General features: G+C 39.3%; 1 protein-coding gene across 2 annotated transcripts; it reads right to left on the bottom strand.

The window, feature by feature from the left end:
- Positions 1–1,190: 1,190 nt before the first annotated feature.
- Positions 1,191–15,505, bottom strand: LOC142100205 (protein SSUH2 homolog). 2 transcript variants are annotated; one of them, XM_075184137.1, is made up of 13 exons: positions 15,389–15,505; positions 12,602–12,645; positions 11,584–11,982; positions 10,265–10,340; positions 7,948–8,077; positions 7,077–7,137; positions 6,036–6,160; positions 5,856–5,918; positions 5,015–5,097; positions 3,915–4,007; positions 3,002–3,107; positions 2,241–2,348; positions 1,191–1,415 (listed from the first exon to the last, which is right to left on the bottom strand). In XM_075184137.1, the coding sequence occupies exons 2-13, from the start codon at positions 12,639–12,641 to the stop codon at positions 1,275–1,277; spliced, it is 1,425 nt and encodes a 474-aa protein (XP_075040238.1). In that variant the 5' UTR covers positions 12,642–12,645; positions 15,389–15,505; the 3' UTR covers positions 1,191–1,274. The 2 variants fall into 2 exon arrangements, with proteins under 2 accessions (XP_075040238.1, XP_075040239.1); XM_075184138.1 differs by lacking the exon at positions 3,915–4,007.
- Between the last annotated feature and the right edge of the window lie 381 nt (positions 15,506–15,886).

The following is a 15,886-nucleotide window of genomic DNA, read 5'->3' as shown; positions in this document are numbered from 1 at the left end:
AGATGCAATTTCACCAACGACTGAAAGTCCCAATGACCATGCAGATTCCTGTGTACACACCTACACGATTTACCTTCAGATCTGTGATCTTCATCTCTCATAACCATCTGCTGAAAAGATTGCGACTCTGTACACTCTACAGATATCTGCCTATGCTGCTGGTGGCGAGTGCGTACACACTGCCACACATCGTTCTACCGTTAATCGTGATTTTTTAGGAAGTGTAGAAAACCAAACCAACAGATACGATGTGTACGACACACTCGCAATAGCTGATCAAATGGTCGTTTATCGTGTGATCTGCACAATAATTGCATAAGTGTGTACCCGAGTAACACGAAGCAACCTTGCAATGGGCTGAATGGACAGTAGACCTAACTTCAAACATTAACAAAGATGATATCAGCTCCTCTGTAGGAGTTGTTACTTCTGGAACACAAACAGCTCTTGCAGCCGACGGGCAGCCGACGTGCAAACTAATGCACACATGAGTTTGCATTCTATATAGTTTGATACCATTGATTTGCTATGGCACAACATTTTAAATTCTTAAAATAAAAAATTGGATATTTTACTATCGTGCGATGTTATCCAAGTGGTGGCCATTTATTTTTTTTGCTAATGTTAGCAATGTTGCTGTATGTAATGCTTACTCTGTATAGTACCGCATGAGATGTTGGCTCCATAAAAATATAATAGTTCTTGCCTTCTGTAAAACAAAGGCACCTAAATTTCATAAGCTTATATAGGCAAGTACAATACTGACATCTTGTGGCCTTTTCCTAAACTGCACTAAGGCAATTTTGTAAAAGGTGTAGACCCAAATGTTTGAGGTTTACTTTCCATTGTAGGTTTCATGTTAAAAGTTCTGGCCATGAAACACACACAGACAAGTGATGGGAGAGAACAAGAGATGGTAAGAAACCAAGATTCTTTAGACAAGAATATAAATACTTTAATAAATTATTGCAGTTATTTCTACATGACAAATAAACTAAACACAAGGCATAATACTAGGTATACATTACAAAGACATGTTTGTTAAACACTAGGAATATATTTTCTACATATAATCTGGGGATCAACTCCCCCATCATCAATTCCATGCAGTTCTACAGGAGGAATTGTTGTCTAGTGTTCAGATTAAAATTAAAAAGAAAAATATATAAGACATATTCTGAATGACATTTGGTCCACAGCCATTAAGAACAATGATGATTTCTGCAATTAATGCCCCTTATTCACAGATTAGTGTTCAGGATTCCAGGGGGTCGTCACTGAACCAGGCAGCAGCACTTTTGGGGATAATTCTTTACATGTATCTTGTCCTCCTTTCCATACACAAAATAGCTTAATTGATTATCCTTCCAGATGTATTGAACCTTAGTAAGAGGAAGCAATTCAATGCTCTGTCGCTGGAGGGAAAGAACAGTACGTTATACAGATGATAATATCCTAATCTAATCTAGGCATGTTGAACTGACTATGCTGGGACTTGCAGTTCCACAGCAGATTGAGACCCACGGGTTACCCAAGATTCTATAGAATGTCCTATAGTGATGTTGTTACAAAGTAATTATGATAACCACGATTTTATGTTCAGATGATTTTACATTCTTTAGAATGATCATTATACTGAAATAATATATATGTTAAAATTATCTGTTTTGTAGAGCCCTTTGTGAATAGGACACTAAAAATAAAAACGAAATAAAAAGTACATTACATAGTAAACCAAAAAACAAAATTCCTATAAATGTGCAAACCATAACATGACCACAGGGCGAGCACTAACCTATTATAGTTTTAATTGTTTTTATAATTTTTAGATTTTCTTTGACCCAGCAAATAATATGCAAGATAAATTGGGTTCCCTCTGCTTATATACATTTTGTTAGATATGGGAAAATCAGCTAAAAGCCAACATGGATTATATTTTTTCTTTAAATAGTCCTTTATTTTGGATGAACGGTCTGTAAAAGCTGGAATTGGGTCGGAATAAATAGTCACAGTCTGAAATAGAACGGGTGTACAACCACATTTGTAGGGATGATTGAGGAGAGCACTGGACCAGGTCTCACCCAATATTGGACTGTGTAGAAAAAAAATAAAAAAAATCCACTCTACCCTTGATGACATTTACCCCTTGATTTCTTTCCTACATAACCTATTATACACGGTTGTCCCCACAGGGCATGAAATAAAGGGGGTATAAAGGTTAGCCCCCTGATGACCTATACCTGTCTCAGAACACGACATGAAGAGGAGAACTGCATCTGGTGCTGCTCCAAAGCATTCTGGGAAGCCCGAGTAAGAGACAGGTCTGGAAAGTTCGCCAAGGGAGACACCTAGGGGTGAAGCGAACAATCAGCAGACAAAACAAGTCACCATTAGTCATAAAATATACAGTCTAGAGGATTTAGAAGTGGAGCTCTGCAACCTGTTTCTATATAAAGCCAACAGTACATGTTTTCCAGATTCCCTCATAGGATCGCAGATGAGATAAGTATCAACATTTGTAAATGTTTCAGAATGAGCTCCAGCAAGAAGTTGATTTGTAATTCTAAAACCCTCTTCTGCCAAACAAGGAGTAGAGCTGCGTTGGGGTCCCATGTTCTAAATCCAACAAGTGACTGTGACAAACGTGTTAGTGCAGCTCGTATTCAAAAGATTTCTGGCTGCCATGTCTGAGGAACAGCAAGACAACTGGTGAGGGTCCCACACAACGCAGAACATGGGACCCTCTATACAGTAGTTGGAGGCAGTGGGTTCAGGGTTACCACTGACGTAATTGCTTGGAGTTTCCGTTAATAAACTTCTCATGCCAAGGAATCTGAAAAATGTTGCAGGGTATCACAGGTTCGAGAACCGCTGGAATAAATATGTTATTTCCACATCAACGCAGAAAGTTGATATCAGGAAAGTTTGTTATAAAACAAAAAAAAGAAATAAAGTCGATATTGTAACAATAAAATAGGAGTTATCAATTTCATCTTCTCACCGACAATTGTTCCTCTGTGAAGATCCTCTCACCCGTCACATCCTTGAATAGGTCCTTTGCAAATTCTGTGTTATAGTCCGATATGAACTCAAAGATATTGTTCTTCCTGCAAACATAAATAAAATGGCTGGAACCGGCAGAGGTCTTAGGTTTCTAACGTACAACAAGCTTCCCGTCAGTCAGACCACTGAAGGACTGTGCATAAAACTTTTTAGAGATTAAAATGGCAGATACCAGAGGACAACAGCTTATAATGAGATAGACAATACTAATAATGACATACAATGTTAGACATTTTATCCCAAGGGCCGGCTTGGGAACTTTAATAAATTGTGAAGTTTACCAGATCGCTCTTAATGTTAAAAAATCTATTTGTATTGAGTATTTTTATTGCCAAATTAAAGGACAAAGAGGTGGATTTGAATATGCCACAACAGTCATGGGGGTAAATGTATTAAATTGCGCATTTTGCAACTCGCCGATATTCGGCAACTTTGACAGTTACATTTAAAACAGCAATGTGTTCAAAGGCACGACTTGCCTCTAAAGACATTGCCATTTTAAATTTAAATTTAAAGTCTCTTAATATCATCGAATTGCAAAAAGCACAATGTAATACATTTACCCCCGTGATCCCTACTGCATAAAAGTGACGATTCTTCACTATTAAAAGAACAAAACATTACAATTTGGAAGCAGAGACATGTATCTTTTCATATACAGGCAAGTTTGATATAACAAATATACCTCATGGCTTTCAATATCTTAACCCCATCCACACAAATAAAAATAAAATTAAAGTCCACACATACAGGAGATAGCGACTGAAAGAAATAAGAAAGAAGAAAGGAAGTTTACACCCCAGTTATTTTCATCTTATAAATACCCCCCCCCCCCAACACTATGTATTCACCATATAATAGTCAGCTGCATGTAGGTCACCACTTGTCCTTTCCCGGCACAGGTCACACAGCGTTGGATCCGGTTGGGGTTACACATTCTGCAGCTGGGGGCATAAGGTGCACCGTTGTAATATATATATTATTTTAATTCATCCCGTCAACTAAAAATGTAATAATTTCTTAAAAATCACCATGTCCATAGCTAATCCTCTAATGAATTGACAACGGCTGTAGACACAGAGCAGTCCAAGATCAGATGGGTAGAGACGGAGTTGAATAAAAATAAGTTCTAAAGAATTAAATTCCCCAAAACTCTCCTAACAGGTACCGGGCAGCACGGTGGCTTAGTGGTTAGCACTTCTGCCTTACAACACTGGGGTCATGAGTTCAATTCTCAACCATGGCCTTATCTGTGAGGAGTTTGTATGTTTTCCCCGTGTTTGCGTGGTTTTCCTCCGGGTGCTCCGGTTTCCTCCCACACTCCCAAAAAACATACTGGTAGGTTAATTGGCTGCTAACAAATCAGGGTGTGTGTGTGTGTGTGTGTGTGTGTGTGTGTGTGTGTGTGTGTGTATTTAGGCTGTAAGCCCCAATGGGGCAGGGACTGATGTTAATGAGTTCTCTGTACAGTGCTGCGGAATTAGTGGCGCTATATAAATAAATGGTGATGATGATATCTTGAGTGCAACTCCTGTAGTACCACTTTTGGACACCAGGGGGAGATAAAGAAACTGAGAACAGTGATGGGCCACAGGGGGCCCTCCGAGCCGTCCCCTGAGGCCCCGAAACTACTTGCTGCTTTATTGCCAGATGTGTAAAATGCTGCAGATATGTTATTACAGATAAGAGTTTCTTTCTTTGATTAAATGTATTGTTTTACCTTATTACTGAGATTAAGGGTAATGTGCGGCCCTTAAGAAGGTTAAAGGGCCGCCCACGTGGTCTGATGTGCATCAGGTTCCAGTTGCTGCATTAGACACTGTGGTTAGGACACTAGTTAAGTGCTGGTCCCTAAATTCCACTGTACACATTAAATGTGTTTTTCAATTAATCATAAATCTGGAGCCATATTTCTGCATATATTTGGATTATTCCTCCTCTTAATAATCACCTCTCAGTGCCGTTCCCATAGCAGGATTGACACATCTCCATCTGCATGCGTCTCCCGGTCCCGTTACACCACATGCACTGCACCTGCGGGTGCAAAGGGGAAAGAAGAGGGTTTAGAGAATGACTTATTGAGCAGAAAAAAAAAAAAAAAAAAAGAATATTAAGATACTGAATTACTAATAAAAAAGACATTAAATAATTTATTGTGAAAGCTATAGGTCTCTAAAAATAGTATTGTCTCAAATTTTTTTGGCAATGTGTTACTACACCCATTGAGAATGCCTCAATCTTCCAATGTCTGTACTTTAAATACACAGCAGCGTCATTTAGAAACCGTTGCAAAAATGAGCATCTGCAACGCACATTATCATTCATACCTGTGCACCCACCATCCACTGTCGCCAAGCGTCTTGGAGCAGACGCTCAGCGCGATTATCTGCAGGATCGTAGGCAGAGATGGGAATGCATATGCCAGAAAAAGTTAAAATGTCATCAAAGTCCTGTCTACAATCACTTCTGGGTAATCCACATTGTTTTAAGTTCCGGTAAAAATTCTGTGCATTGGTGCCTAGATTATGTCTTAAGTCATCACCATGTATGCTACAGTACATAGCCACGTCTACGTGCAACCGACCACAGACTGCCCTTTATAAAGCTTTGTGAAAGACAATTACTTAACCCAACCGGATCGAGCAATTCTAAGAGTGACCAGTAATTTATTACACAATGGGCAAAAAAAATAAAAAAAAATTGCGTGTTTTGCTGATAAATGCACAATGTCATCATTTGTCATGTAGGATTTCCATCCCCACACACACCTAATTAGTATTAATACTACTCACCCTTCCCGTCCCGTGACACTTCAGACACATATTTCTTCCCAGACCGTTGCACCTTGAACAAGCCTGAAAGAAACAAGACACAATGACAGGAATACTCCAGTCATTAGCGAATGATGGGTCAATGAATGTGATGATCCAGTGGGGACGTCCCGTCTGGCCCAACGCATCGCGCTCTGTTACCTTCACGGATAATGTGTTAGGAACCACCATCTTCTGCGTCCCATTTTGGAAGATGTTCGGTACCGCCGTAGGGATATCCCAAGGCTGAGGAGCAGATCCGTTGGGTGAAGAATCCACCGCCTGACCTACGTGGAGAAAAAATAAAGTTACAGGTTCACGTTCCCTAAATTTATAAATGGGAAAACCAAAAAAAAAAAAAATTGTCTCAAACATGTCAAAGAAAAATAAAACATTCTGACAACAATAGAGGACTTAGACTTGCACACAACAAGGCTTACTTCAGTCTTCGCCATTGTCTTTCCTCACGATGGGGGTATATTTCGCTCACATTAAATTAACGTAGCAATTTATTGAAATTGATTAGCCGGGAAAGCAGCTGCGATAGGAGTCTGTCCCAGCAAATAAACTATAGTAAGTTGATCGCAATCACTTTACTTACAAGTTCTGATGACCTAGGACAATTTGCGATGGGGAGGAGCACAAAGTGTGCCGGAGACTAGTCAGAAGATCCCTCTCCTGCGATGCCCTCCCCATAGGGTAGAACGGTTAATGCCATCTCTAGATATCGTTCGCTGTTGGGGGTCAAGCTTCCGAATTTCGGAGCTCCATCAATAGGGCATAATCGCAAACCCTATAGATGCCTATAGGGACTGGATTTACAACTGAAGAGGCTGGGATCTCACACGATATCGGAGATATTTGCTGCTATAACTGTAAATAGCCTCGTTACTTTAACATGATAGACCTCGCTGGAGGATAATAAATAGACCATTTTATACAGCGAGGAGAGAACCATTATATACGAGAACGCAGCTCAGAGTTTCTCTAGGAAGTATCGACCTCACTGTGGAATGAAATATCGTTATTTACTAAAGAAAGATCGGCTGCATTCTCATGAATATTGACTCAGCTCACAGATCAGCTGCTTATTGATTTTAAGTAACCAAAAACAAATTAGGAGAGGGAGAGGAGGAGAAAGGAAAGAGGAGAATACAATACATGCCCCAGGTAAAGAGTAAAACGTTTGTTGCCATTACTGACCGGTATAGAGCTCCGTCACCCAGTCACAAGCCCGAGATTCTGTAAATGTCTCCAAGTAGTACTAGGAATAAAGAGATATAGATTGTATACCTATAGGGTGTAATGCACAGCACCCATACCATAAATATACTAATAGTTACACAATGACGACATTGTACAATTATCGCTACAGTTGTGACACAAAAGACCTTCCTATTGATTCCAACTTTTTATTTTCAAATTTGTGGAAGCGAGGTGCTGTCGAATAGCTCCTAGAGGAGCGGATGACCACGTTTCCATCCATAACAGTAGGGAATTTCCTAATTTTTCTGCACACCTCTATGGGACACAAGGAAACATGAGCGGAAATTCCAACCTCAACATCGATTCAATGTGTCTCCACGAACACTTTGCGCTGAATTGTATATCCCCCAAAATTGAACGTTTTGATTGCCCTTCAAAACAATTGTGTTGCCATGCGTGTGGGCAAATTGAACAATTTTAAGAGTCATAGGGTCCAGTACAGCGCCAGCTAGGGCGAGTACTCCTAAGTCGTAGGACACCGACAGATCTGTTAGTTAGGGGCAGGGTTAGTAAATACTAATTTGCACTGGAGATATCCTTTACACAGGGATGTCCACAATCAAGTATCTAATCCCTCCTCCCCCCATACAAAACTAAACCTAAGTCATAAAATACTATTTATTAACATTTTATTTTAAGTTTGCTGCCAATTTCAGTTGTACTTTGGCTACTAGCAGCATGGTGCAGTTTTCGGCACACTACCCTGCCCTATTATGTTAATTTTTGTTGCGTTCATTTTTTTGTGGAATCTGTACCTCCAGGGGATTGAACTCACGCCCAGTCTCTATACAGACACACAGACACGCACCCTGTAAGCGTTGAAGGGCTGCAGCTCCCGGAGCGTCATCTGTTTCGCGGGGGCGGTGCTGTAACAACACTGACTTTTACCGTACTCCAGAAAGGCTTGTTTTGCTGCAGCTTCTGTGATCAACGCGACTCTGCGCAGGAGAACAATCAAAAGAACATATCAGTCATTCCGTTCATTATACATTCTGTGACTTACAGCGTATTCAGCATACTTGCCAACTCTCCCGGAATGTCCGGGAGACTCCCGCATTTTGTGAGAGTCTCCCGGACTCCCGGGCGAGTGTGGCAATCTCCCGAATTCTGCCCACTTCACTAGGAAGTGCCCCACTTCCTAGTGAAGTGGGCAGAATTAGATCCCAAACGCCGCGATTCCCGGTGAATCGCGGCGTTTGGCCCCGCCCCCGCTGTCAAATGACGCAATTTGCGTCATGACGTCACAGGGGGCGGGGCCGAAATGACGCGATTTCGGCCACCCCGCCCCTTCACGCCCCCCTCCACTGGCTGGCTCCCGGAAGGGAGCTGAAGAAAGTAGGTAAGTATGGTATTCAGTAATAGATCAGCGTTGCTTATGTTAGGGGGTAGAATCACTAAAGTGCTATTTGTCCAAGAGAGAAAAATCTGTAATTATAGGAGGACTCCTGACAAAAGCTTTTTATAGCTTCACTCTGTGCTTTTAAGTCTCCTCCTTTAAATCAGTTACGCTGGATACACAACTATGTGATCTTACTTCAGATGCAATTTCTGTAACGATTTCACCAACGACTGAAAGTCCCGATGAGCCGATCCATGTGTACACACCTACATGATTTACCTTCAGATCTGTGATCTTCATCTCATCACCATCTGCTGAAAAGATTCTGACTCTGTACACTGTACAGATATCTGCCTACGCTGCTGGTTGTTAGTGTGTACACACTGCCACATTTACCCGACATCGTTCCATCACTGATCGTGATTTTTAGGCAATTTAGAAAACCAAATCAACAGATGTGATGCGTTTGGTACGATGAATCATGATTGTGGGAGTGTACCACTAATGTTATATCTGACCAGTCATGTGAACTGTGCGATTATTGCATAGATGTGTACACAGCTTTACATGACTAGTTTAAAGTCAAATCAGAACCTACACCAAGCTTTATCCCCAGACATTAGCCCAAGTAAAACTAAATCCTATTCTTTAAGCTTAACTCAAACTTCTGATACTTCGAGGGAAAGATTCAATTTAATGCGATGTTCGACTGAGCACATTGCTGATTATTAGGTAAGAATCTCCGCAGAGCCAGAAACAATGAACGAAGATTTCTTGCTTAACATCGCCACGTTGCCTGTATTACATTTTGGAGGCAAGTCACGTTGAATTGAATCCCCCTTTGACCGAGCAAATGCTAAAAAAAAAAAAAAAAAAAAAAAGTCAAAATTCTCGTAGTATAATCTATACTAGTGAAAAACTTAAAAGATAAAAATATTTTTGCCTGGTATTACTTTCTTTTGCGAAAAGCAGAGTATATAAAGATTAGTAAAGCTGTAAATTACTGTAAGAAAAGGTTTGAATACTTTATAATAATAAAAAAAAAATCATATGGTCATAATTCACCTGTTTAAAAACATCAGTGTATGGTTTTTAGGAAACATTGACCAGACTTATCGTTTTCACCCAAAAACCATCAGTCCTTTATATTTCGCCCATTTTCAACATCCTTATATAAGCATTAATGTGTGAGTAACATCAAAATTGAACCAGATTTCCCCTAAAAAAAATAAAAATTCTAAGACAATGAAACACATCACATCACTTTCTAATGGGAAAGTATTTTCATTGAACTCAGTTTCACTATAAAAAAAAAAAAAAAAGAAAAAAAAGGTAATTGATCCACTAACATAATTGAAGCCAATGAAGCAAGGAATGTAAATACATTTGTGTTTATTATTCTTTACATTTTCTGGTCAGTGTATTTTTACATATGGCCTGTGAGTTTTACAATATTAATTTACTTTTCTGATGATTTTTCTTTGTTTGTCTAAAGTATTTTTTTTTTTATTTTTTTTTTACAAAGAAATCAGCTGAGGATTTTAACAATTGACATCAATTATGTGGAAAGGACTTTCGATGCTTTAAACAGGCTCCGTATGTGCCCTACTAAGGCGTTAGAGACTCAATATTATCTATGATTGCAGATTTATTCCAGTAACTTGGCAGAGATTGTGCTATGGTCATGTAACAATAGAATGGACACAGTTTGCTTTAATACAAATACAATGTTGCATTGTTCAACAGCATATAGCTGAGCACATAAATGGGAACAGAAACCTCCTACCTAATATCTATATTGGCGTAGGGCGCCACAGCAGATGCCGCAGTCAGGTCAGCAGGGGGCGATAGACACTTACAACCTACATAAATGGCAAATTGTGAATCAGTGTATTGGTTTTGTTAACACATTAAAACACACACATTGCTTAAACAAGAGGCTGTGATTTACAAAGTGCAGACAAAGTGCGATAGTAAATTTTTGTGCACAGAGGTCCACCCATAGGGGGGAATTCAATTGACCGTGAGATATTTTTTTTTAACACCGCTTTAAGTCATTTTAATGCTGTTTTATCATTTTCGAACGGGTTAACTTTACCCGCGATTCAATTCCATTTTTAACGTTGTTTTTTTTCTTTCCATAAAACGGTCCTCTCGCGCTCCAGAAGAAGGTCTATTGAAAGAATCGGGTGGATGAGAGGCCGCCGCGTTAAAAGCTATTCAATTGTTTTTTAACACGGCGCGTTAAACAGGAAAATATGCTGTTTTATCTCACACCTCTTTGGGGTGTGATAAAAAATAAAAACTTAGAACACTATTTGAAATCATGTAATAACAAAAAAAAAAAAGAATAAACTATGTTCATCAGTAATGCATAACATGAAAAAGTTGATTTTCTTGTGAATAATAATTGAAGAAAAATAAAATCACTAATCAATTATAGTTATATATGTTTTTGGTACAAATATTTATGTACTAACGTGTTTTGACCTGGTATAGACGATTCTATAGTAAAAAATAGTTAAATAAAAAAATACGCTAAAGAAATACTGTAATGTAGATATTATTAAATAGAATAGTTGTGTAATCTAATGTATAACAATCCTTTTTTTTTTGGGTTATACACGACCGCGTTAAAACTCCCCTTCACTCCCCTAGAAACTCGCAAACACAATGATAAACGTGCGGGGGGTAGCGTTCCCTCTTTTTCAATTGAATTGCACGAGTTTTCACGCTGCAATAACTAAAAACAATAACTGCTATAGCAGTTAGAAATCCACGTGTGATTTTTGTTTAATTTAATTTTATTTATTTTTTTAACGCTGCAGAAAAAAAACAAAACAAAAACAAAAAACAAACAAAAAAAAAACAAAAAAACTTGCGGCCAATTGAATACCCCCCCTTGTTTGCGGAAATAGAAAGAAAAACAGACACTACATTGGTCCAAATGATCCAACTCACTAATTCTGTGTGTTACCGCTTGAACAAATGGCTCTGTCTATATTCATACACATAATAAGCACAGCTTAAATGCAAACATTGGGCATAATTGGGAGTAAATTAATATTTATAAGGATCCCTTGTCAACTGTCTACATATAAATACCAGAACCCGCGTGCCCACGTCCTCCCTGATTTTCGGTGGTTCTGGTCTGCGCCTCCGATGTACGTCGAGAGGAAAGAGGTTCAGCCGTGCCGGAGGTGGTTACAGATAATGGATTCGTGCCAACTGACGGGTTGGATGATGGAACCATGTCTGGATTTCCATAAACTCGATTGTGGTTGGTACCCATTGACCCGGGGATTGGAAGAGTTGGATAAGGATTGGCAACATCATCCGTAGCTGCTGTGGACCCATCTTGGGTTCCCGAGGTGGGATTTTGAGGACATGAACCAAGATCTGTACCCGGCGATTGAAAAACCTGCGATGGATTTTGAGGAGTATTCAAATCAATTTCAACAAGATCTGCTGGATTATAGGACGGCGTTACACCTGGTACCCTGGCTGGAAGGAAGAGGTTGAGTCTTATTTAATACATAGGACTTAAAGATCATATAATAGTGAAGGCAAAACATGGACAAATTTATCAAGGTGTGAGGTGTTCAAGCGCTCCCTGTGATCCATAGATTGATGGAGACATCCTCTTTATTCGTGGTGTAATTTACATTTTCCAGTCTCCACAGCAGTGACAAGATGATGAATTATGTGTGTGTGAGTTCATCATCATCATCATCACCATTTATTTATATAGCACCACTAATTCCACAGCGCTGTACAGAGAACTCACTCACATCAGTCCCTGCCCCATTGGAGCTTACAGTCTAAATTCCCTAATATACACACACAGACAGAGAGAGAGACTAAGGTCAATTTTGATAGCAACCAATTAACCTACTAGTATGTTTTTGGAGTGTGGGAGGAAACTGGAGCACCTGGAGGAAACTCACGCAAATACAGGGAGAACATACAAACTCCTCACAGATAAGGCCATGGTCAGGAATTGAACTCATGACCCCAGTGCTGTGAGGCAGAAGTGCTAACCACTGAGCCACTGTGCTGTTGAAGTTATTCTCGTACCCCTGTCCAGGGGGTGACATTTATATATTAGGCAGTAACCACTTACCTGGTGCCCCGGGAACCCCATGAAAGCTTCTCATTTGCATGTTTCTGAAACAAATGGAAAAAAAAAAAAATTACATAGTGCATCGGGTCATGTTGAAAAAGCTGTATAAATTCTCTAAGGAGTCAGCAAAACATTATTACAAAAATACACACGAGATGGAAACGTGCGGCTTAAATTGGTCTTTACAGAAGATGTGTGGACTTTGCCAATCAACTGTAATTTAATGTTTACTTCCATTAATAAAAAAAAATGTAGTTCAAATATTTTGGAACACCCATTTTGGGATGTGTGAGACTCTGGAATGAGAGAAGTCTTGAGAGAGAAGGAGAGGAACATGCGAGGTCCTAGTTCAAGACAAAGAAACCAAGAGAGCAGCTAAATCAAAACTACGTGCCGAGAACGTTGGTACCCGCTAGGAGAGACTTGTACATGATTCAATAGAGAGAACCCAGGTACTCTTATCCATGGCATAAACGGTATAGCTGAGACACACTGATGCGAGATCTCTACCAGTTGGTGTTAGGGGAAACATTTCCCATATAACCAAAAGACACAGGGCAGGAGGAGTGGAACACCTGTTAAGGAGAGTGTTAGCTCCTGAGACAAGTGAACATAAAATCTCCAGTTGAGGATGGGATGATAAGTTGAGACTGTACAATGAAATGTGAATGTGTTTCATCCCGAGACTATACATAACTTATTCTTTAAATAAACACCCGACTCGGGGCGTAACTACAAGTGCCCTCATACAGCTGCCAAGGGCTCTGCTCCTCTCTGCTCAGAGAGTTACGAAATTCTGTGTCCTTTCTTCTCTGAGCAGTAATTGAAGTGGAGTCCAAGGGCAGCACTTGATGCACACATGCTGCACAATAGTTATACATGCAAAGCCCCCATCCTGGCATCCATAAACTCGGGGGGGCCTTCATTTGATGCAGTAGGTGGTCTAGTTTCCAAAATGTTTTGTTGTGCTACCCACATTAATTTCACATATTTTATGCATTTCATTTGGGACAGCGCAGACTAGCAAAAAAAAAAAAAAATTGTCTATAACTGCAGATTATATTATGAAAACCTACAGTATGTATAGAATTGGGTACTTTACTGTTTTGGAATAATAATACACACACTCACTTTTATAGTTCTCTTTCTTGTAATTTCATTATTAAAAAAAATAAACAGTTTTTTGGACATTTTGGGTAGATTTTCTTTGCCAGGTCAGGAGAGATATGCAAACTAGTGGTATTTTCTGAAAACTCAAAGTCTTCTGTCAAAAAATAAAACAATGTATAATGTGTGTGGGTACTGGATAAATAAATTATGGATACTAATGTTGGAATGTGAACAGGCCAAAAAGTGCCAAAATAGGCTTAGGGCTAGATTTACTAAGCTGCAGGTTTGAAAAAGTGGGGATGTTGCCTATAGCAACCAATCAGATTCTAGCTATCATTTTGTAGACGGTACTAAATAAATGAAAGCTAGAATCTGATTAGTTGCTATAGGCAACATCCCCACTTTTTCAAACCCGCAGCTTAGTAAATCTAGCCCTAGGTCTTTTAGTGAGCATTTAGTATAAGTCTGCTTAGGTGGTGTTCCGTGGTTCCTAACTTTATTTATGCGTGAGCAAATTCCTACCAAACATTCATTAGCTACAGAGTCTGAATGAGCCTGAAATTCTAGACTACATTTTTCTAAGTTGTGTAACGAAATGAGACAAATGGTCTGTAGTCAGTGGATCCATATGAAGCCAGCCAGAGAGGGGAGTGAACGGGTTACAGAACAGAACTTTTCACAAAAGTTCCAGCAATCTAGGGGTTCCAATATACTGTATTTATAGACTAGGGAATGCTTAGTCTTATACATACTGCTGGAACGACCAGGACGTCAGTCATTCTGCTCTACGATTTTGGTTGGGGTAACATAAGGGAGAATTTTGAATGGACTGAATACAATATATGATTCTGCCCCCAAATGCAGAATGAGGGGAAAATTATATGAGACAATTTTGAAAATTATGCTAATCTCAGTAACTGCATTGTATAAAGAGTAACATGTAACATACCTGGGTCCTTGTCACATGGAGAGAATATTCTGCTTCTCACACTAATTCTCCAACTGCAATCACCTGGGTTTCTGAACTGGAGGTAAAGACATGTTCTAAAATCAGATTACAAATCTGACCCAGGTTATTGCAATTGGAAAATTAGTGTGATGACGCATTTACTAAATCACTGTCATAAAATATATCATTTAATAAAGTCAATGAGGATTATTTACTAAAAGTTGCTCAATGGAAGCAAATCTGAACTAAAAGCAGCAGCCAATCAGCTGTCTAGTGCAAGTTGGGCAATAATTGCAAATATCTGTTTGGATAATATGGTTCCAATGTACATTTTAATTTTTTGAACAATGTTTGTAAATAATCTTAAATGTGGTGGCGTGCATGTTCCAGGTTTGTGTTTTGATTCCCCTCCCCAATAGCAAAATGCCAAAAATAAAGAGAAAATGTAAAAATAAAAAACAAAACTAAATAAGATAAAGCAAACCAACAGGTTTGTGCATCAGACCGTACAGAAGACAACAACAGCATTCAAGGTAGTTCAACTATACAGATTTTAAGTTGGCATTGAAGAATTGTTCTGAATAGATACATTTCTTTCCTAGGCTCATATAAAATAATAAATGCTTTATATTCATTTCATGCCTCCAGTAATTTTACGTGGCTGATAACACCCAGTATGTGAATTGCATTTTTCCCTGGTTGAAAGTACTAAACATAAAACCTCTAACCTTGATTTTTGTTGCAAACGTGTCTTTAGATGGTGCTTTCTGTTTTATGAAACTAGGTAGAAAAACTCCCCACAGCAGGACTCCAAACCTGAGGTCTGATGATTTTGGGAGGGTTACTGACACCTGGGATGTAAAATAGTCAAGAATTGCAGTAACCCCTCAGATGCTGGGTCATAATTTATACACCTGAGACACAAGAAGTGTTTGATGAGCCCAATCCTGGTGCTTATTGCAGCTTGCCCAGAACAGGCCAGGCTTAGGGTAGGTACACCCAGACATGGTCTGTAAGGGGCGTGGGCACCACTGAGACATAAAGTAGCCTGTAAAACAAAGGAAAACTGATTTTTCACACTTATATACTCTGAAACCCCAGGGGGTATATTTATTAAACTGCGGGTTTGAAAAAGTGGAGATGTTGCCTATAGCAACCAATCAGATTCTAGTTATCATTTATTTAGTACATTCTACAAAATGACAGCTAGAATCTAAATGGTTGCT

This window comes from Mixophyes fleayi, chromosome 8 (assembly GCF_038048845.1).
Source record: "Mixophyes fleayi isolate aMixFle1 chromosome 8, aMixFle1.hap1, whole genome shotgun sequence".
NCBI lineage: Eukaryota > Metazoa > Chordata > Amphibia > Anura > Limnodynastidae > Mixophyes > Mixophyes fleayi.
Note: the sequence above shows the minus strand (reverse complement) of the source record. Positions and strands in the feature narration are given on the sequence as shown.